Below are 26,525 nucleotides of genomic sequence, written 5' to 3' on the forward strand. Positions count from 1 at the left end.
GTCTTACTATATATACATGGTCGCTCCATAATATACATTGTTATGAATATAAAAAAAAGCCTTACTGGCCGTTGTCGTGGTTACTGAGGTCAGGCACACCTGATTAATCAGCTTGTCCAATCATAAAAGACAAGAAATGAAGGAGCGGTATTGAGTTCAGGAAGTCGTGGATTTGTGCAAAGAGCCATTTAGAAATATTGCATAATGAATCTGAAGCATTCATGAAGAAATAAAGTTGTTGAATATTGATTTATTGATTATTCATTAGACATCTTGTCAGGATGGATGAATATTGATGAGAGTAGTTAAAAGGTCAAGAACAATAAAAGAATAAGCGCTGCATATACAGTATGTTCATATACATATTCATTGTACACAATAAAGCCTTCCACATTTATTTGTCAAATTTCAGTCACTTCAAGAGTAAAAGCATCAATTGAGCAGGAAATGAGATCACATCACTTTCACATTAAAAGAGTTTTGTTTGTTTTTTCTCTGAAGCACAAATTGGGGGGGGAGTTTTTTTTCTTTTTATGGAAAACAAAACTACGGAAGCTGCGGCCACAGAATATTCATTACATTTCACGTTTGAACATTTGAAGTTTGACTTCCACATTGACATTGGCAAAAACAAAAAGGAAACCATTTTCCCGGTCAGGATGAGAGGCGGAACCCTCTGGAGCGACGTGTCATCTTCTCATAATGGAACCTGATTTCATTTTTCACACGTCGGCACGGTTGCTCGCAACTTTTCAAACTCTGCCACTGAGCTGAAGCGGAAAGAATTGCTTTGTTTTGTTTTGCCAGTTCAACTTGTCACGTAACAAACGCAAAACTCATCTCACTTGAATGTGACATTTTTCACATGAGAACATGAAATGGATCATTTTTCTTGTGGTGTGCGTCTGTAGAAAAGACTTTTTTTTCCTTTTTTTTAGGAGCTAATATCCAAAAAGTGTTTTCCTTTTTCCCCCGCTTCAGGACTTCCTTCCTTTTATTGCGAAAGCGAATGCACGGTTACGGCGACGCAGCTGCCAACGACGTGAAACATCAGGACTGGTAAAGGGGTCAGGGGTCGCCTCGTTCGCGGTCCGAGGAACCGGAGCTGGTTTGCCGCTCGGCCGCCCGCCGGGTCTTGCAGACGGCCATCCGGAGCCGGATGTCCCGTTTCCTCTCAAAGTAGTCCACCAGCGCCGGCTCCGTCAACATGGACGCCAGGACCTGCTCGAAGGTGACGGACCAATCGGCGTCGGCCGCGCTGCCCCGCCTCCTCCTCGGCCGCTCGCCGCCGTCGGCCGAGGACGTGTCGTCGCTCAGCATGGAGTATGACGACGCCGACGTGTCTTCGGCCGTCTCGTCGTCATCGTCGACGTCGTCGTCTCCCTTCTCCAGGCGGACGTCGGGCGGCGTTCCCGCCTCGGCGCGGCACCCGGCGGCCATCTTGTCGCCGTTGTTGAACTTCTTGCCAACTTCGCCGATGCGCAGCAGCAGGCTGGCCACGGTGGCGATGGCGTGGTAGAGCTGCTGCTCGTCGCGCTCCTCCTCGCTGAACATGTTGTACAAAGTCTTGCACAGCTCGATGAACTGCTCCTGCACGCGTGCAAACCAAAATGGCGTCTTTTGCTTTTCACAGCAAATCAACTTTTCCTCTTTTAGGTCAACTGCATCATAGTTTGAGATTTTTCATTAGGCTTACTTTTTATTCCGTGTTGACTGTAACAAGTATTGTGCAATAAAGTCAAACAAACTGCAGTTTGCAAAGATTTAGTCGATCATTTTGAGTTGTTTTTTAGTCGAGTAAAAACGTAGTTTGAGTTTTTGTTTGTTAGGACCCGAGCAGCGACGGCAAGTTCCCGCGATTGGCTTCTTGTGGAAGGTTTTCCCAAATGGCCTGATTTTCATTTTAGATTGGAAATCATGCTAATTGGTCTCAAACAGGAAAAGTTGAGTGTGATTTCATGTCAGACCACAAAGCTTTCAAATAAACACGAAGAATACGATGACTCGCCACTTTTGGAGTAAACGAGGAAATCGGCAAAATAATTTCAAAAAAAGAAAATCAAGCGACGTGCTGACCTGGTTCATTCGAGGAAGATCTTTGATGGATTCCTGCTTGGGCTCCTTCTCCTTGGCCCACATCCGCAGGTAGTACCTGTAATCCTCTGAAAGGCACAGGTCAAAGGTCACGGCGACCGCCGCACTTTGTTTGCACAGTCAAAGTAAAGCCGGACCCGACCTTTACCTTTCTTGTCCTCGCCGCTGCCGCCTCCGCCAGGCTCACCTGTGCATCATCATCATCATCATCATCATCATCATCATCATTATTGTCATTGTTGTCGTCATCATCATCATCATCATCATTGTCGTTGTTGTCGTCATCATTGTCATCATCATCATCATCATAACAAACCTGCCGTCACTTCCTGCTGCTGGAAAATGTCCTCCTCCGGCACGACGGAATCTTCTGGAGGGAGAAGAAGAAGAATTTAGCCAAAATTCAAGCACAAGCGACTTGAAGATTTTCATCATCAACTCATCAAACGGCTGGCTGCTTGTGTGTGTGTGTGTGTGTGTGTGTGTGTGTGTGTGTGTGTGTGTGTGTGTGTGTGTGTGTGTGTGTGTGTGTGCGGTCACCTTTTGCCGTGTTATCAGTGAAGAAGTTTGCGGCCTCCAGAGCGGACTCCGCCTCCTCGGGACACAGAGCTGACAAACAAGCAAGAAAACGATGTGCATTTTGTGGAGCACACGAGAGCAGGAGAACAGGAGAACATGTTCCACACATGCACATGCCTGTCAATTAAAGGCTAAAAAGCCCCCCCCCCAAATTAAAATGAAAAAATAAAAAATACTCAATTAGGCATGGGCCCATTACGGCTTCTCCGTGTCTTTCAATAAGCGCTAAAACCGCCGTCACTGCGAATGAGCTTGTTTCTTTCCTTTTTGAGAGCAGGGCACAATATGATTGGCTGCTTGCAGAGTTGCATTAATGAACCTTTTCTTTCTCCTTCTCGGCTCATATCAGAGCAGGAGGACGAGGAGGACGAGGAGGACGGGAAGGACGACACACTGTAAACACAGATGCACTGATTTATGTGCATTGTGCTACCAAAAAAAAAAAAAAAGTTCCGGTTAGCCCCAAGGCCAATATGAGTGTTGTAAAAATAGCTGAGCAGTGATGCCATTTAAGTCGGACACAAGAACGTCCGTCCAATACGGAAGCGCGTTCCTGTCGCTTTCTCTCCCTTATTGATTACCCGCCAACTGCCAGTGGAAACAAGCCAGTACTCAATTTCCTTCCCTTTGGATATCTTCTCAATTTAAGAAAACAAATGGTTTAGTTGATACTTGCCTTTTTAGCCGAGTGGCGTCCAATCCTATTTTTGTACCCTCAACAGTGGAAAAGCCTTTCATTTCAGCTGTGCTCCAATTTGGGCCTTAAACGTGGAAATGACCTTTTTGTGGATGATGCTTTTGCCTCTTTCGCACAGCTCGTCCAAAGATTTCATATTCCTAAATCACAGCATTTTAGAATCTTGGCCAGCTTTCTTCATTTCAAAGCGTCGTCATACCGCCTGCCCCAAATAAACCTCCGACAACGGTTACGGATGACTCAAGCACCATCTTAATCGAATTTCTCATGCGGTAGCTCCGTCCTTATCTAGAATTAAAGAAAATAATTTTCAAGCAGCACTTGGAGACGGACTGCGGTCCAAGGTTTGAGTGTATTCTATTCTGATACCGTCAGCATTCAGTATCGGGAGCGATGGCACCGAAGAAGCCTCTGGACGTTTATGATGAGACTTTATGGTGGCTTACAGTGAAACGGGGTTTGTTTTCTCAGTTTGGGGAGGGGGGCAGGAGGGGGGGGGGGTCTGTTTTGTATTCTTGTGAAATCAATCAAAAGAAATTTGAAAGAAAGAACAGCCGTTCATACATTTTCTACTAATTATTCTATAATAGATTAAAAAAATGTTTTGATTGAGCCAAATAATTGTTGTTGATGTTGCGTCATATCGGCCCGTGCCACACGCACGCACGCACGCACGCACGCACACACATCGTTACCGGGCGGCAGGTGCAGCTTGTAGAGCAGCTTGAGCTTGTCCGTCATGTCGCCGTGGTACGTCCCACCTGCAGACAAACGAGCGGTCGGCGCTTGTCGCTGGCGTCGCGCGCGCGGCGTCTGCGGACTCACTGAGCGCCGTGACCAACTCCTTGAAGTTGAGCAGGCCGTCGCCGTCGCCGTCGCCGTCCAGCGTCCTGAAGAGTCGCGCGGCCAGGACGGGCGCGTGGCCGGCGCAGCGCCAGGCGGCCAGCGCGCAGAAGAGCTGCGAGAACTGCCCGCCGTCGATGCGGTACTGCTCCAGGTAAGGCAAACTGGCGTCGTGGCGCTCGGCCGCCGAGCCGCCGGAGCCCCAGTAGCGGCCGCTCATGTGCTGGGCCTGAAAGGGGCCAATGGCGGGTGTCAACGTGCGCTAAGGGTCGCCCGTCGCCTGCCGGTTCCCACCTTAAAGAGGCAGTAGAGCTCCTCCAGCTCGTCGATGGCGAAGGCCGACTCGGTCATCATGGCTCTCACCTGCGCACAAAACCTGTCGTCAGGCCGTCGGCTGTTAGCACGTTAGCACGTTAGCTGGAGACCTCGCCCGCTGGCTCACCACGCTGCGTTTGGCCGTGTCCTCCAGTGACTGGATGACCTTTAACCTCTGCTTGAATCTCATCTGCTCGATGACATCAGAGCGAAGGCCGCCAAATTTCTGCTCACACAAGTCAGGAACGAGAGATTTGAAAAGCGCCGGCCGTTCCAAATAATGACGACGTGTAAATATTTCACAAAAGTCGGCTATTTCGTGTGATTGCGCAATGATGAGCGAGTCTCACCTGTCAATCCTTTCAAATCAAGTTCCTGATTTTTGGGGGACAACCGATGTCTGCTATGACCCCAAAGGAGGTCACCACTAACAATTTCACAAATATTTCTTTCCCCCCCAAAATCATTTAATTCTTTCCCTCTTTTGGCTTCCAAAAAGTTCAAATAGTTTGGAGAAATTAGACACGATTGAAGTTTTTCTGTTTTTCAACCCAAATTTTTTTTGTGCTGGTTAAAAAATTAAATATTGAAAAAATATGTCATCAATGAAAAAAGGTTAAATGGACGGAAATGCCGCGTTTTGTTTTCATGCCCCACTGAAAGCTCCGCCCACCGCCCAAAATGTTCCGTGACCATCTCAAGTTCATTTCACGCAAGCGTTACCAACTGCTGACACTCCCACAACGTTGCGACATCGCGTCTGTTTGGCCGCAAAAGGCGGGAATGTTGAGTGGAAGAAAAAACATCCTTTTGATCTCCCTTCACAAAACAATTCGGAAGTGCTGACGCATTTTTTTTCTTGAATGTCCCTTCAACTAACGCCAACGACTGACAGGCTTGACTCAGCATGATGATGACCCCCCCCCCCCCCCCCACGTTTTTCCTAACGTTGAGCCTGTCTTGATCTACCTGCTCGCACAATGTCGTAATACTTTCCTGCGTGAGTGGAAACAACGAAGGCTTAAGGAGGCCTATTCTTATAACATCGTCGTCATCATCATCATCATCATCATCATCATCATCGTCATCATCATCATCAGACCTCGTAGGACGACTTGATGAGATCGAAGACGTCAATCTCGGGCGGCGGCTCGTCTCCGCCGGTGAGGAGGGCGTGCAGGTGGGGGACGGGCGGCGTGGCGACCTGCTTGTTTACCACGTGGTCCAGGTACCTTCACACACACACAAATCGTGACTGGCGGCGGGCGGTTGACGGGGCGGGCGGCGCCACACCCCAACGGCGACTGCTACCTTCCCAGGACGGTCATGGCTTCGCCCTCGTCGCCGCAGGCCAACAAGGCGTCCATGTTGTCATGCAGCACCGCCAGCGCCACCTGCGGGCGGGACGGGGGCGCGTCAGCCCCAGTCGGCGGCCAACGGCGAGCGGCGTACCTGGAAGATGACTTTGATGCCCTCGTAGAAGAAGCAGTCGACCAGCAGCACGGCGCTGTCGAAGGGCATGACGGACAGGAAGAGGGTGAGGAACCACGACAGGCTGATGGTGGAGATCACGCCCAAGTCCTGCATGTGCTCGTACAGCAGCGGCAGGAAGGCCCGCGTCAGATCTTCAAACACACCCTGGTCCACCAGAGCGCCTGCAAACAAACGCCGGTTGGACCCTCAAATGTTTGGATGAAGAGATTCTGCCGGCATATTCCAGAATTGGCAGGAGAAGATATTGCGGGACACTTTTGCATGATGAGAAACATTTGGCCCGATAGCGGAATGTGGAAACGGCCACCAAATCAATCACAATATCCACAATACTGGAGTATCGGGATCAATACCGGGATACTCCAGCCATTGGATCAGGATATGCGGGTGCATCTGCTCCACTAACATTCTGCTAATCTGAGATCAAGCGCAGCGTTCTAATCCCGGCGCACGAGTAGAAATGCGGCGCGAGCGCGAGCATCTTTGCGCCGTACGCACCCACGACCCTCGTGTTGTAGTAGTCGGGCAGCATGCGCTCGCACAGCGCCACCAGCAGCCAGAAGGCCTCCTCCTCCGTGCCGTACAGCAGCAGCACCGACGTCACGATGTTCATGGCCTGCGGGCGAGGGGGCGGGGCGGGGGGCGGCCCGTCAGTCAGGCCCGCGCACGGCCGCGCCAGCGCGGGCGCCACCCACCTGACAGTAGCCGATGCCCGGGTTCCTGTGGGCGTAGGCGGTGAGGACGCGGCGCAGGGCGGCGATGCCCAGCTCGTTCTGGAAGGCTCGGTGCTCGGGCATGGAGCGGTGGAGGTCCCGCTCGATCTCCTCCGTGGCCAACGAGCACGAGCCCGCCGCCTGCTCCACCAGGTCGCCGTAGTAGCCCGCGTGCATCGACATCTGGTTCTGCGCTCCTACACACCGGGCCGGCGGGAGAAGAGGGGGAAAAAACGTACGGCATCAGCCCGGACGCCGAAGCGGGACGGAGATGACGCGCAGAAGAAAGAAGGTCAAAGAAAAGAGGATGACGCTGTGGAGGAGGAGGAGAAGAAAAAGGTCATAGAAGCGTCAGAGGAGGAAGCGGGTGATGCCGACCTGAGAAGAGCAACCAGAGTTCTCCTCGGAGCCGCTCGGGAATGCCGCCCAGGACCAGTTCTCGGGTTTTGGACGTCCGGTACATGCAGACTCCGCGGCCAAACTCCGAGAAGTGGATGTTCCACGCCTCCTCCTTCATCTTCTCCTTCATCTGACGCACGCAACCAAACACACACACACACACCGTCACGTCACGTCACGTCACGTCACGTCACGTCACGTCACGTCACGTCACGTTACATCACGTCACGTCACGTCACGCTACGTCACGTCACGCCACGCTACGTCACGCCACGTCACGCCACGCCACGTCACGTCACGTCACGCCACGCTACGTCACGCCACGTCACGCTACGTCACGCCACGTCACGTCACGTCACGCCACGCCACGCCACGTCACGCCACATGACCACCACATGGTTTGACGTGACGTGAAATTGATATTGGCAGTAGCTGATATCAATTGGTTGAATTGGATATTGTTTGCCGATTGGAATGTCTTGTTTTGGTCTTTTGGCGGCACAAAGATGCCCGTGAAATGCAAACGTTGTTCAACATTTCCAATTGCCACAGAAATAATTCAACGAGCCCGCCGTCTCCGTGTTATTGGCGTGACGCGTGCACATGAGCGAGTCAAAAACAAACGAACGAACGGGCTTTCGTCGTTTTGGGCGGCGTCCCGTGCGTTGTTGGACTCACAGCTTTTGGTCCCGGGTCCTGCGGAGCGTCTTTGCGGTAAAGCTGCAGAAGAGCTTGCGTGGCCGTCGGCACGTCAGGATGGTAAAGACGCTCCCTGGAGACACTCGAGGACGTCTGCTGGCGGGACGAAATGACAACTGTTGAGACTTCCTGCTGACATCGCGATAGAACGCGCACGTCATTTCTTAAGTCCGACGGTTGAAATGAGCTGAAACGCGACGCCAGCGAGGCAATCGCGTAACTGCACTAAGACGGGTCAGCTTCCTTCGAAGGAAATCTTCTCTCCTCATTTTGATTTGCCAAAAGGTTGCAAGAAATGCTGAAAGTCTGCGAAGACATCGTTTCTTAAATGTAACCTCAATTTGCTTATTTCAAGTTCAGTTGTTTGTCTTTCAAATGAAATTGTCAGACAAGATCATTGTGCTCATTTCAAGAAGGTACGTGCTAACGGCGCTACGAGCTAAAGCAAACACGTGCGTCCACGACCGAGCGCGCGCTGATGAAAGCGCAAAACGCTGACGATGACGATGACGCCATTAATGCCGACTCGTCACTTGGCCGTCGAGCATGTTTGGCTTTGGCTGGATTTGATTCAATCGGGTCCGACGCGGGTCCGTGGATTTCCATCGCAACTGATTGATTGATTGGTGGGGGTGGGGACAAAGGGACCGGGTCCTAATCACTAAGCAAAGATGACAGCTAACAGTTTGGCACCCTTACGAGACGTCGCGCCGCGTATGTTACGTGTTCCTTTTAATCAAGCTGCTTGTTACTGTTACGACACAAGACAAATTCTTAGTTTACGGTTTTGACAACCTCGGCCAGTCGAGAGGATTCTCAACGTTGCGTCCTTCTCGTTCCTTCATGCAAGGACATCAAGTCATCTTCAAGAGCAAGGAAGTCTTACCGCGGCCGCCAGAGGACTGACGTCCCCCCACGAGCTGTCCGGCGTCCGCTGCAGGAAGTCGGAGATGCGCTGGACCAGGAAGTCTCGGTCTTTCAGGTTGGCAAAGAGGAAGTTGATTTTGCTCTTGGTGCTGATGGACACGGGACACGGCAGGACGCTGCTGCTGTCCGCCTTCTCCACGATGGACACCTGACGCGCCAAGCAAGCACGTTGGACTCACGTACCAGCACGTTTGACATTTGACCTCCTGGCACACGTTCGCACTTTTGATGACAATCACAAACGTTTGCGCCGCCCGCCGCCAACAAGCCGGTCAACAAGCCGGTCAACTTGCGACGCTGCGCAAAAGGTCCCGGATCAAAATGGCCGCCAACAACTGCGGCTCAGGCGGTAGAGCGGGTCGTCCAGCGATCGGAGGCTCGCTGGTTCAAATCCCGGCTCCAACCGTTTGGGCCGGCAATGGAAATCATGAGCCACGTTAGCCAAGCGCGAGATGGCCAAACTCGCAAATGTTGTTGCAGACGCCCAAACAAACTTGTTTTCATATCAATACATTTTGCATCGTTTATTTGTGCAGCTTTTGCTGATGTGTGTCCATATTTGTTATTTTGGATGACTCTTCAAAATGGTGGAAGACAATATTGTGTGAGCACGGAAAAGGCTGCCCAGCTCTTGTCCCCATTTTGTTTTTCACTTCATTTGAAATTGACAAGATCGCCCACCACAACTCAAAGCTAAGAAATGGATCACGTGACAACGGCTAACTCGTAAAAACAAAGCAAAACAACAACACACGTTCGCCGTGTTTCACAAACGGCATGAAACGGCGAGCGGGAAAATGGAAATGGTTGTTTTAGGGGGACGAGCGTTTGTTTGGGTCGAGCTGCAATCAATGACCTTGAAATGTTTGGCATGTGCGTGCGTGCGTGCGTGCGTGCGTGCGTGCGTGCGTGCGTGCGTGCGTGAGACCTCTCTGAGCGGGATGATGAGCTGGCAGAGGTCTTCTTCTCGGCTGCGGAAGCAGATGTAGTTGTTGGAGATGAAGAGCTGTCCCGCCACGTGCATCTTGGCGAAGGGCGTCCACAGCGTGCAGTCCGTGTGTCCGTCCAGACGCTCGTCCTGCGTCAGGCGGAAGGTGCTGCGGTAACGCTCGTTCTTGGCCCGCGCGTCCAGATCCCTGCCCGCAAAGCGCACGCTGATTGCTCCGTCCCACCCGCGTGGCGCTCCACCGGCAAAACACGAGCAAGACACGCTTGTGGACGGATTTCAAGTCACAGCATCTCCATATTGCCACGGGATTATTTTAATTATTTTTATTTTTTTTAAATACTCTCTTCAGATTCATGTCCTAAAGTCATACTGAACTGGTAGGAAGAAATCGTGGGATGTTGGTAAAAAGTCACACTGAGGTACCGACGGACTGACAAAGTGATTTTCGTGCCGTGGTTACTCAGCGATTTCAAAATCAGCCAAAGTGACAAAGTAACGCACGACTGAGTGACTCGCGGGTCAAGAAGACGGTTCCGTCACTTTTGCGGTGATCGGGGAGTGAGCAAATGATTGGCAACTCCCTCCACTCGGTCCTCATTCTCAAACCACCCCAACTGACAACATTTACAACATTTGGCAAAAAGTGACAGATGGTCTGTCAAAATGATTTTTTCTGGAGAAAATACGCTCCTTCAAATTCAAATTGGTTCTCAACATAATAAGCCTGACAACTTTGCTTTCGCCCGCCCAGATTCCCTTCAAAATAAGCGCCAAATGTATTTGGAGGCGGCCCCTCCAAGATGGCGGCCCCTGGCCAACAATTGCAAAGGAGAGCGGGACTTGCCGGACCTCTTGAGGACGGAGACGTTCTTGAGGGTCTTGGAGGCTTTGGGCAGCGAGCGGTCGGCGGCGAACGCCTCGTTGTCCAGCAGCTGCCGCATGGCCAAGTTGGCCAGCTGCTCCATCAGCTTGAAGGTGTCGTTGACGTTGAGGAACATGGAGAAGAAATGCTCGCCCAGCCGGGTTCTCACGCGGACGCTCTCCGGGAACAGCAGGGTGGCGTTCTTCTCCAGCTGCGTCACTTCCGTCCACTGGACCACCAAAGTCACTGCGAGGAAGCAACAAAAACAATCTCACAACCGCAAAGACAATTTTGCTTTATCTACCGCCGCCGCCTCCTCGGCCAGTCGGGTCACTCGTTTGATTGGCCGCGTGCCGTCCATGCCGCCGAGTCAACGGACTCACGCACGCTTCAAGATTTTGGCAAGGAAATATGACGCACGCGGTGCATCATATTGAAGAAAGTGGGCCGACTACTTTTTGGGGCGAGCTTCCTAGTTGGGACTAACAGCAAAACCGTTTGCTAGCTTCAACATGCTACGTTGTCGTCCAAACACGAGAGGATCTTGGCGGCAATCTGGGAAGATGACGAATGTCTTAGTGGCAAAAATCACAGCAGCAACAGAAGAAAGTCTCGGCGCTGGCAACGGAACGACAAGCGCCGGCGTACCTTCCTTGCCCAGCAGGAGGGAGTAGAAGCACAGGTGATTGACGGACAGGTAGAGCCAACCCTGGCGCGGCACGCGACCTTTCCAGTAGCTGCACGAGTAATAGTTGACCAGCTTCTCCTCTTCGGGCATGACGAACAGTTTGCGCATCTTCAGCTGGGCTTCCTGGAACTTGCCGCAATCCTCGTCCTGCCCTTCGCCCGCCGTCGCACGCTTCTCCTCCGCGATCAGGCCCTGCGGCCGGGAACAAACGGGACGTCCGCTCAAACGACCGCTTTCCGCATTGTGGCCTGGCGACCAGCTCACCGTTTGTCTAACGTGCCCTGACGAAAGGCTGGGCCATTTTTTTATTGAAATAAAAAAATGAATGCAAACAATTATTCATTGACGCAGGTACTAAAATTCTACTCAAAAGAAGCAAGATGGGAGCAACAACAACGTACGGAAATCTTGCCCCTGACGAAGGTGGCGACGTCGCGGTCGTTGTCGAAGGCGGCGACGGTCTGCAGCAGGTTGCCCTCCAGCCAATCCCAGTGCTCCGTGATCTCCTTACGCGAGGAACCTGCCAGATGCGGCCCAGACTCAGACGGCAGCGGATTGAGGACTGACGGGCGGAGCGGCCCGGTCGGGGGGGGCGGGACTCACCGCAGGCCACGTTCCAGAAGATCTGCGAGTCGGCGGTCTGGAGGAGGATTCTGTAGGGGGCCACCCTGGCGCTGGAGTCCAGAACCACATCCAGAGTCCCCACCAGCAAACCTGCAGACGCAACAAACGCCGCGTCAAAACACAGCAACAGAGGTTCTTCGAACCAACAAAGCAACTTTTTGGTACCGACATATTTGTTGAGCAAGCTTATGTTGGTACCGAGATCGAGGTTCGTCTGCTCGTCGTGGTACCAATTGACAAAGTTATTGCTAACGGCAGATATAAGTTGGCATCCAGAACTTTTGATGTTGGTACCAAGTGGGTCCACTCAACCTCTTGGCACCAACAAAACCATCAGCAGAGCAGCACGCACGTCCAACGGGGCTGCTGACGTCACGACGTCCAGTCTCTTCTTCACTCAACAAACAAACAAACAAACAAACAAAATGTCGCTGCTGTGTGTTCTTCCAAAGTCCATCGTGACTACACTTCAGCACCGAAAGTGGGCATGGCGGCTTGTTTGCAAAAGAAGAAAAAGGAGACGATGACGAAGAAGAAAACGGGAAACAAAGAAGATGAGAATGATAAGCAAGCGTCATAATAACGATGCGAAAGCGGATGGAGCAGAGTAATAATAATAACAATAATGAGGAAGCCGAGACCACGGACCCGAGAGCCCCCCTCCGCGGCCGTGTCCCCGCCGCCTCTGCAGGACGAAGAACGGGTTGGCCCGCTCGGACACCCAGAGCGGGCCGGCCAGCAGAACCTCCTCCGGGTGGATCCACATGCTCCTCCTCAGCGGTTCGGTTCGCTGCTCTCTCGAGTTCCGCTCGCCAGGAAGAGCGGAAGGCCGGGTTCTGCTTGTGTGCGTGTGTTTGTTCTCTTCCGAACCCAGTCTGCTGACTGTACATCACTTCCGGATTGACGCGAAGGACACGCCCTCCGCGCGACGTCACTAGCAGTGACGGGGAGGCGAACCGCAAGACGAGACGCATTGAAATGCGTTGCCGACATTCCGGAAACGCTTTTTAACGAGCGCTCATGTTGAAATGCATCAAAACCATCATTTAGGAAAGCACTTGAAAAATGCGAGACCAACAAGATCGTCCATCCATGTTCTTAACCGCTTGTCCTCACAAGGGTCGCGGGGGCGCTGGAGCCTATCCCAGCTGGCTTCGGGCAGGAGGCGGGGCGGGGTACGCCCCCAACTGGTTGCCAGCCAATCCAGGACGAACATGATCACTTCTTTTCAAGCCGAAGAAATGACCAGTCGCTAAGTTTGTCCTCATGTTCGAAATCATCGCCACTGTTTGTAATTGACGGAGATTAATGCCAGCTTTTGATGAATATTCATTTAGAGGTTTGCAAACAATAAATGTCACGGAATCAATGTATTTAATTCTTCTTTTTTTTTAATACAAGTTACTCGATTTACTTTTCCTGTATTTTGATATTGTTTTATTGCCCAAGTAAACAGGAAGGACTGCCTTCATAATTTCATTATTATGAACTTGCACACTCGTGTTTATGAATCTTTACCGTTATTTTTTTAAAATTGTTAGTTAGAAAAGCCATGATAGAACATTTGACATCAAATCACTTTCAGCCTGTGAATGCAAACATAAATTCATATTTATAAACAGACTTTTGTCTCCAAATATTTAGCGACGGTAAATGCAATGCATAATATGCTAAGTGACGTTTGCACCAATCACGTCGCACACCAGGATCAGGTGACCAGTAAGCAAGATGATTGATTGGCAGGTGTCAAAGGAGCAGCATTTTATTAGTGACAAACTACAAATAAACTACAGTACATTAATTTCTCTCTCACGCACACGCACACACATTGGTCACGTGTATGCCATCATATTTTACAACAAACATGAAGTCATATAATTCTTGAAGTTATTGTGTAAATGCTCAAACCTTTTGCCTCATTCGCTTGACGTTGCCATGTGCAAACAACTATCCTGTATTTCAATGACAGATCTATAAGTATTGATCAGCTCCCAATCACAAATACATAAATGACGAATATGAACGCGTTGAGTCCCAATCAGGATTGATATCTGCTTATCCTTATGACTAAATATGCAAACGTGATTATTATTTACTTATGCACTTTGTATGCTTTGGCTCACGGTTCTAATAGATTGTAGGATATATATTTTCTTGTGATAAATAGTGCTCTATAGATAGTATAAATTTGTGTTAATGCTGTTTTACTTGATAATAACTGTAATTGTTAAGCGCGGTGACCCTTGTAAGGGAGCAGCCCAGAGTCGGTACGACGGTCACGAAGAGGGACTTTCAGGGAGTTCATACGAGGGCAAACTGAAGGTCGCTGTCAGGGTGTGACTTGATTTCACGTCGGCGGCTTCGCTGCTCGGCTAACGTGCCGACGAGCTCGTCAGTTGATGCGCATCCGTTGATGGATCGATGATTTCTTTCCTTGTCTTGCTACGCTAACGCAAGTTAAGTAGGCAAAGCGAGTCGTCGCCTTTCCCTTCGGTCTTTTTGTGCAAATCTTAGCTTGCGGTTATCGTGCTGCGCTAGGCTAACCTTTAGCTTCAGGTGGTAAAGCATAGAAATGTGCCAGCCTGGCTTCCGTTTTGGACGCCTGGCAAACCTTTGGCCACGCCGGTCATAGAAGAAACTGCCACAAACACGGTTACCATGGCGACAACGGGAACGCGGTCGGGATCTCAGCAGGACTGGCTGGATGGGCGGCTGAGGGGCTGTTCCATTGGGGGGGGGGGGGGGGGGGGGGGCTGTGCTCTTCCAGGGTCACGTGATTGTCTTTACGGAAGTTCTGCTTCTGGTTCTGGTCTCAGTTATAGACTGGGCTTGCTTCACAGCGCCAGCGGTTCTGCTTCTTTGGTTGTGATCCAGCTGCAGTCGCGTCCGCTGACCGACATTCAGGCACTCTGGAATTCGGCCAATTCGCTTTTCTGAGAAGGAACAAAAAACGACGGAAAAACAATCGGCGGATCCGCGCCAATTCTCCAGGGTCCTCGAGCGGAACCGGAGTCCGCAGCCTTTGTCGTCCCCGATCGCGTCCCAGGAACCAAATCGGAAGGGAGAAACCACAAGTCAGGGTGAGTTCCAAGTCCGAACACAACGTCTCCAAGCCTCCGGGAAAGCAGAACCTGACAAGGAATTCACTTTTCCGTGGAAGATTCTCGAGTCTTCTTCTTCTACTGCTCCCAAACCCAGTGAGACCAGATCCAGAGTCATCCGCTTGCCCCACAACACTTTGGACTACTTGGGTCCAGTGTCCCAACACAGGTCAGAATGTTTGTGTGTATGTTTGTGTGTGAGTGTGTGCGAAAAGGAGGAGGAGGGGTTGCCACGGCAACGGCCTTCACGACTTGTCATCGTAGAAGTCAAGACGGGCCTGAAGGTCCGGCAGCTCCGTGCGCGGCGCCGGCGTCGACGTGAAGAAGTGACCGCCTGCACGCACGCAAGCAAGTTGAAATGACAACTTTGAATTTTTGCACTCAATTTTTGACATTCAACATCTCAAAAAAAAAAACAACAACCTAAAACTCAGTCTAAATTTTTTTCTAAATCTCATCTCATTCAACATCATTGAAAATAAATCTGTGAAAACATCTCAAGAGAGTCAAAATAAAAAGCCCCAAAATAAATCAAATAAAACTCAAAGCCCGAACTCTCAATCATTTGCGTGTAATAAAATTCAACCTCCAGGCTGCAAATGTGACTTTTGAATTTTGCGGATCCATTTTTGGGAAAGTTACGGTAATGGAGCTATTCAATGTGTTTGGATGAGGCGCAACAAGCCGACTCGCAACCGGCAATGTCGAACCTTCTTCTGGCCTTGACATGGCAAAAAAATCGACCTAAACAAAAAGTCAATAAAATAAACGTGCAAAAAAAAAAAACGACATGTAGAAAGTCATCAGAAAATGTGGAGTGCACAAGAAAATGGACAAAAAGGATCCCGGCCCGCATCTTACTGGTGACGGCGATGGCGATGTCGGCAGGTGTGTGGGGCGGAGCCTCCGGGCGGGGCGGGCTGAGCGGCTCCAGGCTGACGGCGGGTCGGCCGGCGCGTCGTCCGGGCGGCGCCCTCGGGCCGGCGGACGCCGAACCCTCGCCGGGACGCTCCGCGTCCAGGACCTCGCTGTCCACGCAGGGGACGCCGCTCTGCACGGCAAACGGCGGCGACATCAGCAAGGTGGCGGCGCGCGACAAGAAGAGGCGGGCGGACTCACCGCGATGCCGAGAGCCTTGAGGATGTTGAGTTTGCACATGGGACACGTGCAGTGCTCGTTCAGCCACGGGTCCACGCACGCCTTGTGGAACACGTGCCTGAATACACACGCGTGACATCATCGTCTCCGTGACAACGCGACCAAGGACCCCGGGGCCTTTTTCACAGCATTTGGTAACAAGCCCGCACCGGCAATGACGTGGTCACGTGACCCGATGATCAACGCATCACGTCACGTGACATTCGGTCTTGCCGAGTGGCTGCACGTGGACCCCGCCCACCCGTGAAATACAAAGTTAGAGCGCGGGTCCAAATCAAAGTTGGGATGTCCTCAAATTGATGTTTTATATTCATTTCACACCATTTTTTTCCTCTCCTGCCGAAAATCAAAGACTGCGCGGACGTCACTCAGGCTCCGCCCATTTTGTGCCCCTGGCGGTCACATGACTTACTTGCAGGGAAGGATGCGGACTACGTCGTTCAGCTGGTACGCTTCGATGCAAACCGCACAGTGGTTGAAATCGGGATCCGCCTCCTACACGCACACGCACACACATTATGATTGCAAATGAAACACACACGCACGCACACACATTGGTCATGGTTTTCTTTTGACCTTGTCGCCTTTCTTCACCGTCCTGGTGCTCAACTTCCCGATGGCCTTCTTGGCCGCGTCACCCAGACGACGCTGATGACAGACCAGCGCGACACGCCGTATTAGGATCACACGCAAAGCACATACACACTTATTTACACACACTCACGCAAAGGTTTATTAGCATTCACATTTGTTTTTAAAACAAAAAGAAAGCGAGAACAAAAACTAATAAACACTCAAATGAAGCATTTTGTAAAAAGTAAGAAAGAAAAGCAAATAAAAATGCTAAACTTTGGTAGCTCCAGACGGACAGACGGACAGACGGACAGACGGACAGACGTACGTGTGCGCGGTGCGGCGCGCCGCCGTATCGTATCTTCTGTATGAAGTAGAAGATGAGCCAAGCGGAGGAGATGATCATGAGGACAATGAAGGAGACGGACACGAAGACCAGCGAGCCTCGGTTGATGTTCTTGCTGGGACTGCGCTGGCCCACCAGGACCGTCACCAGCACGCTCAGGTTCCGCTCCAGCTGGGCCAGGATGTCTTTGCCGTAAGCTTCCGTGATCATCACCGCCACCGTCTCGCCCGTACCTGAAGGCCAGCCCACAGCGCGTGACGCTCGCACCCGCAGCCCAGCCGGCCGCCAGGACCGCCGGGACCGCCGGGACCGCCGGGACCGAGGATCGAGGACGGGCCGGAGCGGGAGCGGACTCGGCCCGTCCTCGGCCCGGCCCGGCCTCCTGCGTACATGACGGCCCCGTGGACCCTTTGGGCCCACCGTCTACCTTACAGGTATGACAAATCTCATCAAGCGATCTCGACATTTTCTTCACACGATGTTGCCCTAAAAACACGGAAAGCGACGACGCGCTTTTGTGAGGACTTTAAAGGCGCTCAATATGAGCTCATCGGCGAACTGTCGCATGTCGGCCGCTTGTAACTTAGCACTTGGTGGCCCCCAAAAAGCTTCACGGACCCAGCAAGCCCATCCGGCGGCGCGTCCGAGAGCCGCGCCGGGCCGCAACCTGGAAGTCTCCCGTTAGCACGTTAGCACGTTAGCACGCTGACTGACCTTCGTGGCCCATCTTGACCGTCTTGTTGGTGGAGTTGTTGTAGATGAGAACGGCGGTGGCGTTGAACGCGGACGCTTTCAGGATTTTCTCCTTGAACGTGCAGTTTCCTCTCTGCAGCAGCGCCACCCACTGGACGCCACGAGGAGGCGCCGTAAAGCGCGTGTTGGGGTCGCAGCCCTGACGGTCCACCACTGCACACACGCGCAAAAAAAAATGGAGCCTCGTATTCCGATGAGAATGAATCCCAACCGCCAAACGGAATGAAAAGGCTCCATATGAACGCCTCAATGGGAATGAAAAGCTTGAATCCGATTGGAATTTCACTCGGAATCACAGGATTCCTTTCGTCAATCCCAACGAGCGTCATGCATACGCTTCGTTCGGAATGGCGAGGCCGCGTGCGGAAACGCGCGCGCTCTGTCGTGACGTAAACGCCATCGCTTCCACCCTCTAAAATGGCGGCGTCTCCCCAGAGCTTGTTTTTAATCACTTGCATGTTGCTTCAATAAAAGCGTTAAGACGATCAAAACCGTTGTGCGAATTGACGAATAAACTCCATCTTCATAAATCCCGTGATTGACGATCTGATGAAATAAATGGCGAAGCATACGGCAGATGGCAACGGATCACGTCACCAAAGTCGACGGGTGAGCAGAGATCTCAATTCGGAATCATTTCAATGGGAAAAGTAAACCGTGAGATCTCACGGTTGCGTAGGGTTGCAAAATTCCAAATTCCAGAACTGGAAACTTTGAAGGACAATAAAAACGGCAACAACAACAAAAAGAGGAAGTTTGGCCCGTAACAGGAAACTTTGGGGGAAAATATTTGGAACATTTGATGGCGACAAGAAAAAGTGCCTGGCAAACGTCATTTTGCAACATTTTGCAACCTTGAACGAACCGTGCCGAAAAACGTGCACGTGACCTTCAATTTGGGACATTTTTGCTTCCTATGGATTCACAAACCCAAAATTCATCAGAATGCCGGAACAACATTTTGGACTTGACCGAAAGTGACAAAAACCGGGAATTTGACATTTGAGTCAAAAGTTCACCGCTTATTCCTCACAAGGGTTGCTGGAGCCTATCCCAGCTGGCTTCAGGCAGTCGGCGGGACACACCCTGAACTGATTTCCAACCAATCGCAGGGCGTGCGTGTGAAAAGAACTTTTGTGGGTTTTTGTGTTTGATTGCGCATTTGTGCAAGTTTACCTCCGTGGCGCGGCGCCGGCGTGACGACGAGCAGCGCGCGGGTGTCGACTTTGGGCGAGTTCTGTCCGTAGGTTCCGTCCTCGCTGCTCATGACGTGGACGGCGTGTCCTCGCGCGTCCATCACGCTGGCGTTGACCGTGGCGCTCACGTACTCCTCGGACGCCAACACGGCGCCGCCGCGGTCCGAGCGGCCCGCCTGCGTCCACGGGGACCGGACCAGCACCAGGACCAACGCCAGGACCGGCACCGAGGGGATGCGGAGCCCGCTCCGGCTGAGGGACGTCATGCTGTCCTCATCCAAAACTGTCGGCGGGCGGGCATAAGAAAAACATCAAACGACATCAAGTGCAACAATTCATCTCATTGTGATCAAATTCATCAACAACTATTTTGATCATCCATTCATCGATGCGTGTGCGTGTGCGTGTGCGTGTCCTCCGCACGTCTTCATGTCCTCTAATCTCGTCCACTGAAATGTCCTGATGTCCAACGGCAGCCTCCCTTTCTAAAGCGCCCTCTCTAGTGTGTCTCTTTCTACGGATGCCCAGCACGGCCAGATGACCATCATCATCATCATCATCATCCTCATCATCATCATCATCATCATCATCATCATGCTCACCTTCAGGCCTCCTGCCGCGGTTTGTGTTTGTTGTGTAGTTTTGCGTGAGGAGGAGGAGCAACTAAAAAGACAGACACGCTGTCCTTCATCCATCCGATTGCATTTCAGGGACTCGTGCAGCGTGCACGACTCACGTCTTTGTCGAAGCGCGTGCACGCGGACGCACAGGCGGCCTTCCTTCCTTCCTGGTGCCTCTCGATCCGCGTCCTCGCCGCCGGGGTTCGGCAGTTCTGGCCGGACGGCTTGGGGTTTGTGCGTGGGTCGCGAGGGGGGTCCTCGTCGCTCTGGTTCGTTCCGGTCGGGCCTGCGAGTGCCCTCGAGCCTTTTTGGGCTTGTTTTGGTTCCGCTAACGCTCGTGCGCTGCGGAAGCTCCACCAGTTCGGCAGTGGCGCAGCGCGCATGCGCACACGCGGACACACTCTGCGCCCGGGTGTGTTTGTGTTGAGCTGCCGAGATGTTCATCAAGTATCGCGAGAATATAATGTTCAATGTGCACATAGCGATAGAGATTGAGTTTTTTTCACACAAAGTGGCGAGTGGTTGCAAAAATGAATACTGAACGGTATTTTCCAATCATTATTAAAGAAAAAAGAGAAGCCAAAAGGGAGAAGTGGAAGAAGATCAGATGATGGTTTGTCGGTTTGCTTCCTCCAGCAAAACGAGGACTTCAAAACGAATCGAGCAACAAGACTGCAGCCTCAACTCCATTGCGTCTTTCTATTAAGGACTTGGAAACAACCATTGCTGCATAAAAAAGTGCCGGACATGGAGTCAAAAGCAGTCATGTCACAAAACAAGATAAAAAGCAAACGAATGAATAAATATCACCCGTAGGTAAGACTTAATAATGTAAATGGACATCATGGGAAGTGAAGTGCGTACGCATGACTGGACTACGAAGACCAGCAGATGTTGCAGATGTTGCAGATGTTGCAGTGTCGTGTCGAGGTGACTTTTATTTGTACGTGACTTGAATGTGTCGCCATGGCAACAGCGCCATCGAAAGCCACAGACAGGAAGCGTTCTTATCGGGACCGGACAGCGACGTGAAAACAGGAAATGGTACAAATACTTCCCACATGTTCGGCACCATGAGCTCACTACCCAGCATGCAGCGCGCCTCTCGCGGTGGAGATGCAAGAGAACCGATTCGTCTCCTGGAGGCGGAACACATCTGGACCGCATCAGACTTCACCGAAAAGGAGAGCAAGCCACTCCACGCCAAAGCAAAAGCGAAAAAGGAGCAGAAGTCAGGAAAAAAAAGGAGCGTAGGAAGACAAATTGGAGACAAACGTTTACTTTTCTTTATTTACGAAAGAAAATCGCCCCAAAAAAGACGACGCGTTAACAACCGGACGGAGGTGATGAAGTGGTTTGGGTTTCCGCTCTCGGTCTGGCTGCTGTGGTCCGTCCTCGGCGTGTCGTCTTCGTCATCGGCGGGTCCCACCGAGGAATGTTCCGGCATGTCCATGCGTGAGTCGACTCTTCTTCCTCTTTGGCACAAAACCTGCACACCAAACGCAAACATGACTCGGCTCGTTTACTGCAAAATTGCTTTGCTCAACCTGGAATCTCTGCACGCAAGGAAGTTCCGTATTACTGGGACGGAAGGCCGCTGGTCTGGTCCGGCCCAAAGACTGAGACGTGATCTGGTCTTTGCAAGTCAAGGCAAGGATACGTTTGACCTCCGAAGGTCTCGAGAAAGATCCGCGTCCTGGCTTTGCGGGTCTCTCGTACCTCGTTAACGGTCGCTTTCCGAAGGGTAGAAGTCCGTCTTCACTACGTTGGTAGCGAGGACACCAAGACGCAGCGGAAGTCGCGTTTCTTTGCCGTTTCATGAACAAAATCAACATGTGAGCGCGCGCGCCTCTTTTTTGGCCATAAACAGAAATCCAACCTTTGCCATTTTTGCTTCTGTGCTTCGATCTCCAAACGTTTGTTCCCGATGTCGCGGTTGTGCGCAGGTCTTCGCGCCTTCCGGCTGAGGGTGTCGTGCAACGCGACCACGCTGAACCAGAAGCAGCTGGAGGAGATCCAGGCCCCGACCACCACCTTGTACCTGCCGGCGCTCTACCTGCTGGCCTTGGCGGCGGGGCTGCCGGCCAACCTGCTGGCGCTGTGGATCCTGGCCTTCAGAAGCAAGCGTCTGCCGTCCACCGTCTTGCTCATCAACCTGACGGCGGTGGACTCGCTGCTGCTGCTGGCGCTGCCCTTCCGCATCGCGTACCACTTCCGCGGGAACCACTGGGACCTCGGCGAGCCCTTGTGCCGGACGGTGACGGCCGTCTTCTACGGCAACATGTACGGCTCGGCGCTGTGCCTGGCGCTGGTGGCCCTGGACCGCTACGTGGCCTTGGCGCACCCGTTCGGCGCCAAGAGCCTGCGCGGCCGCCGGACGTCCCTGCGAATGACGGCTGCGGTGTGGGCGGCGGTGGCGGCGGCCATGTTGCCGCTGCTGATGTCGCAGCAGACGTACGCTCTCGACCGGCCCGACATCACCACCTGCCATGACGCGCTGCCCCAGCGGGACCAGGAGAACTTCTTCCTGCCTTACTTCGCCACCCTGTTCACGCTGGGCTTCTTGCTGCCCTTCGCCGTCATCGTCTTCTGCCACTGCGGCGTCCTGCGCGCGCTGCTGGCCGAGGGCGAGCGCTACGCTCACGCCGTGCGGGTCACGCTGCTGGTGCTGCTGGTGTTCGTGGTCTGCGTGTTGCCCAGCAACGTCCTGCTGCTGCTCACCTACGCCGCGGACGGCCACGGCGTGGGCCAGGACGTCTACGTGCCGTACATGCTCAGCTTGGCCGTCAGCACGTTCAGCAGCTCCTTGAACCCTTTCATCTTCTACTACGTGTCGGCCGACTTCAGGGACAAGGCCAAGCGCGCGCTCTGTGGCCGCCGCAGCGCTCCGCCGCCGGCCCGCCCGCCCGACAAGGCGTCCTACTCCTCATCCTCGTCGGGGCCCAGGACCAAAGTCACCCTGCTGTCCGTCTCCACGCGGAACCCCGCCGGGACCTGAACGGCCCGACCGGCGCCGCGCCGCAGGCGTCATAAGGTCGCAGCAGAAATTCTGTCAGCGCCTGCGGGGATGCCGCCCGCCTTGAAAGTCGCCACGTGCGCGGTTGTCATGATCGTGGTCTTCCAACGACGCCGACAATTTCATGAGAAGCTTTGCTGACATTCCAAGTTGAACATCTGAACATGTTAAACCACCGCTTGACATACTTGATCGCTTTTGTGTGAATCCATAGCCAACTCCAACGTGTCAATAAAAAGATGGCGCTGCTTCCGCGTAATCGGTCTTCTGACACTTGAGTTTATTCTGCTCAAGTCTCATCTCAGAATCAGCCACACGCGCACGCACGCACGCACACGCACGCACAAAGGAAACGTCTTCCTGCGGCCCTAAAACATTCAAACTGTAGGAGAAGTGAAGTTCATAACTGCTGTTATGAATTGGAGCTAAATGAATACAATTGAATTACACAGTAGCATGTAGCTAACCAATAAAGCTATACATTTACATGTCGTATTTGTATTTTTGACCAATATTGTAAGATTGAAGTAGAAAAAAGTACGAGTTGCTCCCGGTTAGTACACGTTGAAAGTTCCGAACGGACTCGTCCCAAAAGCGAGGCGGCACCGGAGCACTGACGAAACCCAGGAAACGGTCAAATACAAACTGCCTGCAGGACCAAATTTAGCCAAACGCTGGGATAGGCTCCAGCACGCCCGTGACCCGTGTGAGGCCAAGCGGTTGGGAAAGCGGATGAACGGTTGCCTGGTGGCCGTCAGAGGAACAAAGTCAAGGAGCTCCGTGCCAAATGTTGGAAATTGCGACGGCGACGCCATCTTAAAGCGACAAACCAGTCGGCTGGCTCTCTTGCGCAACATCTTCTTCTTTTCAAACGTGTTTAGAACGTTGCGATTTGTTGAATTGTGAGCTACTTTTTGTGGAGGGTCCTATTCGACATGCTCTGCGTTATGTTAATTAATGTGCATTGTCCCAATCAAATAAGCAATAAACCTAACTGTGTACTCTTAGTTATTCTGAGCGGTGACATCCATACATGAGTAGTCGTTAAACTGAAAACAAGATGATCTGTACTTGAAGCAGATCAAAGTGAAGCGCAACGAGCATCACTTAAGAAAACAATGTTGGCATAAGAGTTAATGAGCGCCATTACTGCTGAAGCCACGCAACATTTCAAATACCGTTCCATGCGCATCTCGACGGAACGGTGCATTGTGGGTAGCGGCGTGGTGCATTGTGGGTAGGCTAAACGACCATACGGTCATTGACAATGAAATGGATCCAATGGAACGAGCTCTGATTTGTAACATTTCAACCGCTGGAAAGTTGCTGTTTTTGATTGAATGCATTTTAAACATGCATATCCTAACCCCCTCCCCCTCCCACAAACACGCGCACATGCCAACAGGGTCTCCCAGGCCGGGGAGCGAACCCACGCCAACCTGCATAATGCGCACTTCGCATATACGAAGCACGTGATTGTGCCTCCGGTCCGCGAGGTGTCGCTGCGGGCGGATTCCGCGCACCAACAATAGACAGGCAACGCAGTCAGCAAGCGTGCGAGCCGAACATCGCAATGTTGCCTCGATTAAAAGCCAAAGTGGGCTCGGTTCTGCTGCCGGGAGACGAGTTCTGCTTGGACACGGACGCCGGCGCCGACACCATCTCGCTGGCGGGCCCCTCGAAGGCGGACAAGGTAGTTTGCGGGCCCGGGCTGCGGCGCAGCGGCGACCGCCTGCTGGTGTATAAAAGCGGAGTTCTGCGGCACAAAGAGCCCAACATGTTCTGGATGGACGCCCAGCACAAAAGGGTGACAAACGATACATAACACGCGGCACAAATGTCTTCTTTTTCTCTCCCACACTTCTGAATGTTGCAACAAGTCTGGACAGTGAGGTACGTGTGTGACGTCATCGAGAGGCGACAACATTTGGGTTGAACGCCAATCACGGCCAATATCATGAAATCAAAAGAATATACATGTCAACGGGTGAATGATTTTAGAATGAACCACTAATCAGCTACTGGTGTCGCGTTACAAATGTCCAATTTTCCAACTATGGAGCTCCAAACCCTCCTGGTATTCGCGCGTTCCGTGTGCCTACTTCCGATTGGATGAGTACTCGGTCCGCGACTGATGAGATCACAAGGACGTACGAACGCGAGTTGAGAAAGCAACCTGCGTGTTTGTGTGTGCGTTCAGTATGTTCCCGCCAAAGGAGAGACGGTCATCGGCATCGTGACGTCCAAGTCTGGAGACGTGTTCAAGGTGGACGTTGGCGGAAGTGAGCAGGCGTCTTTGTCCTACTTGGCCTTCGAAGGCACCACCAAGAGGAACCGACCCAATGTCCAGGTTCGTCTGTGTGAGAGGGGGCGTGGCCTCCGTCCGCGGACTGGACGCCTGTGTGACTGACCGATCTCCCGCCTCTGCCTGCTTCAGGTTGGCGACCTGCTGTTTGCGCAACTGATCGTTGCCAATAAGGACATGGAGGCGGAGCTAGTGTGTGTGGACAGCGCGGGACGGGCCAATGGGATGGGAGTGTTCGGAGCGGGCGGTCTTCTCTTCAAGGTCTCGCTGGGCCTCGTCAGGCGGTATGCGCGCAGCCGACCTACAGGCTGATTGAAAACGACCTGACCATTTGATGAAATGAGGCTAGAAGTTTGATTTGAACTTCCTGTTCCTGATCCTGTTAGGAGTAGCAAAGTCATTTTTGGCGTACGCCACATTGGAACTCCGCTTCTCCTCAGAGGGCTTCATAAGAAACACAAATATTTACAATGTTTAGTCATTTACCAGTACAAAGTGGTTGTTTAAACAACAAACAATCACAAATTTCTTACACAACGTCATTCAATAGGCTTCACATTCAAAATACAGCACTGAAAGCAACGTGTTAGTGACATCTAGCGGTGAACCAATAGAATGCAACGACCTCATTTGGAGGCGTTCACTTGGGAAGCCAACCACCAATGACTGCGGCCGGTTCTCAATTTGAACAACGTCGAGTACCGTCTTGTCGAGCACCTTCCAAAGAATGCGATTCTCTTTGCAAATTAGAACAAGCGGCGTACTTGCCAAGTTGCGCCCTCAATTCTGACATATTACGCAAAGTCAGCGCAAAATGCATCTTGGGATATTTTGGTTCACAAGCAACAAATGATGCGTCTTCTCCGCATTTGAGCCATTCCCGAGGGAGCGGTGGGCTGCGTTCGGGAATCATTTGGTCTCAAAATCATTTTTGGGATTTGAATGTTTATTTTATTTTCCACATTAATCAAGGGGCCGCCAGTTGCCCATTCCTGACCTCGATCGTTCTTAAGAAGTCCGCTGAAAATCTTTCTGCCGTAATTGGGAAGTCGGGAATGAGCGTTGATTCCCAAGACAGTAAAGCCCCCCTTGCCCCACCGCAGGTTGTTGGCCCCCCAGAGTGATTTGCGGGCAGAGCTGGAGCAGCTGTTCCCGTGCGAGATGGTGGCGGGCATGAACGGTCGGCTGTGGGTCAAGTCGTCGAGCGTGCGGCGGACGCTGGTCATCGCCAACCTGCTGGAGAGCTGCGAGAACATGACGCCGGCGCAGAGGCGCCAGCTTTTCGGCAAGCTGGCCCAGGGGGCGCTCTAGAGACGGCGTTTGGAATGGAGGCGGGCCCCGAGTGTTTTGGACAGCGGCGCCTTGAGATGCGATTGAACCCGCACCAACGTTTCCGGGGACGAGCCGTCGTTCAGCGGATGTTTCGACAAACGGTGGAGCGTCAGCAAAAATGTGGCTTGAACTTTTTTGTGCTATTTTTCTTATTAAAAAAGACACGAGAACCTTTTTTTTGTTGATTTTTTTTGGGGAGGCTGGGACGGATTATTGGCATTTCTGTTGGTTTCAGTGGGAAA

General features: G+C 52.1%; 4 protein-coding genes across 11 annotated transcripts; 2 read left to right on the forward strand and 2 right to left on the reverse strand.

The window, feature by feature from the left end:
* Positions 1–234: 234 nt before the first annotated feature.
* tbc1d9b (TBC1 domain family member 9b) lies at positions 235–12,795 on the reverse strand. 7 transcript variants are annotated; one of them, XM_086086955.1, is made up of 23 exons: positions 12,532–12,795; positions 11,863–11,973; positions 11,661–11,779; positions 11,220–11,451; positions 10,559–10,817; positions 9,689–9,896; positions 8,720–8,908; positions 7,813–7,926; positions 7,114–7,264; positions 6,718–6,932; positions 6,521–6,638; positions 5,981–6,183; positions 5,840–5,922; positions 5,631–5,760; positions 4,656–4,754; positions 4,508–4,576; positions 4,196–4,442; positions 4,066–4,131; positions 2,635–2,703; positions 2,411–2,464; positions 2,243–2,281; positions 2,077–2,162; positions 235–1,590 (listed from the first exon to the last, which is right to left on the reverse strand). In XM_086086955.1, exons 1-23 carry the CDS (start codon positions 12,647–12,649, stop codon positions 1,069–1,071), a joined length of 3,501 nt encoding a protein of 1,166 aa, XP_085943081.1. In that variant the 5' UTR covers positions 12,650–12,795; the 3' UTR covers positions 235–1,068. The 7 variants fall into 7 exon arrangements, with proteins under 7 accessions (XP_085943081.1, XP_085943080.1, XP_085943076.1 ...); XM_086086954.1 differs by having other exon boundaries at positions 2,237–2,281; positions 7,813–7,929; XM_086086950.1 differs by lacking the exon at positions 12,532–12,795 and adding an exon at positions 12,236–12,516 and having other exon boundaries at positions 2,237–2,281.
* An 834-nt stretch (positions 12,796–13,629) lies between these two features.
* Positions 13,630–20,030, reverse strand: rnf130 (ring finger protein 130). Of its 2 annotated transcripts, XM_086087449.1 has the most exons (10): positions 19,747–20,030; positions 19,613–19,673; positions 18,991–19,293; positions 17,776–17,967; positions 17,044–17,294; positions 16,719–16,790; positions 16,555–16,637; positions 16,104–16,200; positions 15,846–16,035; positions 13,630–15,318 (listed from the first exon to the last, which is right to left on the reverse strand). In XM_086087449.1, the coding sequence occupies exons 1-10, from the start codon at positions 20,011–20,013 to the stop codon at positions 15,230–15,232; spliced, it is 1,605 nt and encodes a 534-aa protein (XP_085943575.1). In that variant the 5' UTR covers positions 20,014–20,030; the 3' UTR covers positions 13,630–15,229. The 2 variants fall into 2 exon arrangements, with proteins under 2 accessions (XP_085943575.1, XP_085943576.1); XM_086087450.1 differs by lacking the exon at positions 19,613–19,673.
* Positions 19,652–23,611, forward strand: LOC147167790 (proteinase-activated receptor 4). Its single transcript, XM_086087451.1, has 2 exons — positions 19,652–21,085; positions 21,577–23,611. The coding sequence occupies exons 1-2, from the start codon at positions 20,587–20,589 to the stop codon at positions 22,626–22,628; spliced, it is 1,551 nt and encodes a 516-aa protein (XP_085943577.1). The 5' UTR covers positions 19,652–20,586; the 3' UTR covers positions 22,629–23,611.
* A 532-nt stretch (positions 23,612–24,143) lies between these two features.
* On the forward strand, positions 24,144–26,458 carry exosc3 (exosome component 3). The gene is made up of 4 exons (XM_086086078.1): positions 24,144–24,453; positions 24,847–24,996; positions 25,084–25,235; positions 26,055–26,458. The coding sequence occupies exons 1-4, from the start codon at positions 24,220–24,222 to the stop codon at positions 26,260–26,262; spliced, it is 744 nt and encodes a 247-aa protein (XP_085942204.1). The 5' UTR covers positions 24,144–24,219; the 3' UTR covers positions 26,263–26,458.
* Positions 26,459–26,525: the final 67 nt, after the last annotated feature.

Source organism: Leptonotus elevatus, chromosome 10 (genome assembly GCF_054856555.1).
Source record: "Leptonotus elevatus isolate MCC_2025b chromosome 10, RoL_Lele_1.0, whole genome shotgun sequence".
NCBI lineage: Eukaryota > Metazoa > Chordata > Actinopteri > Syngnathiformes > Syngnathidae > Leptonotus > Leptonotus elevatus.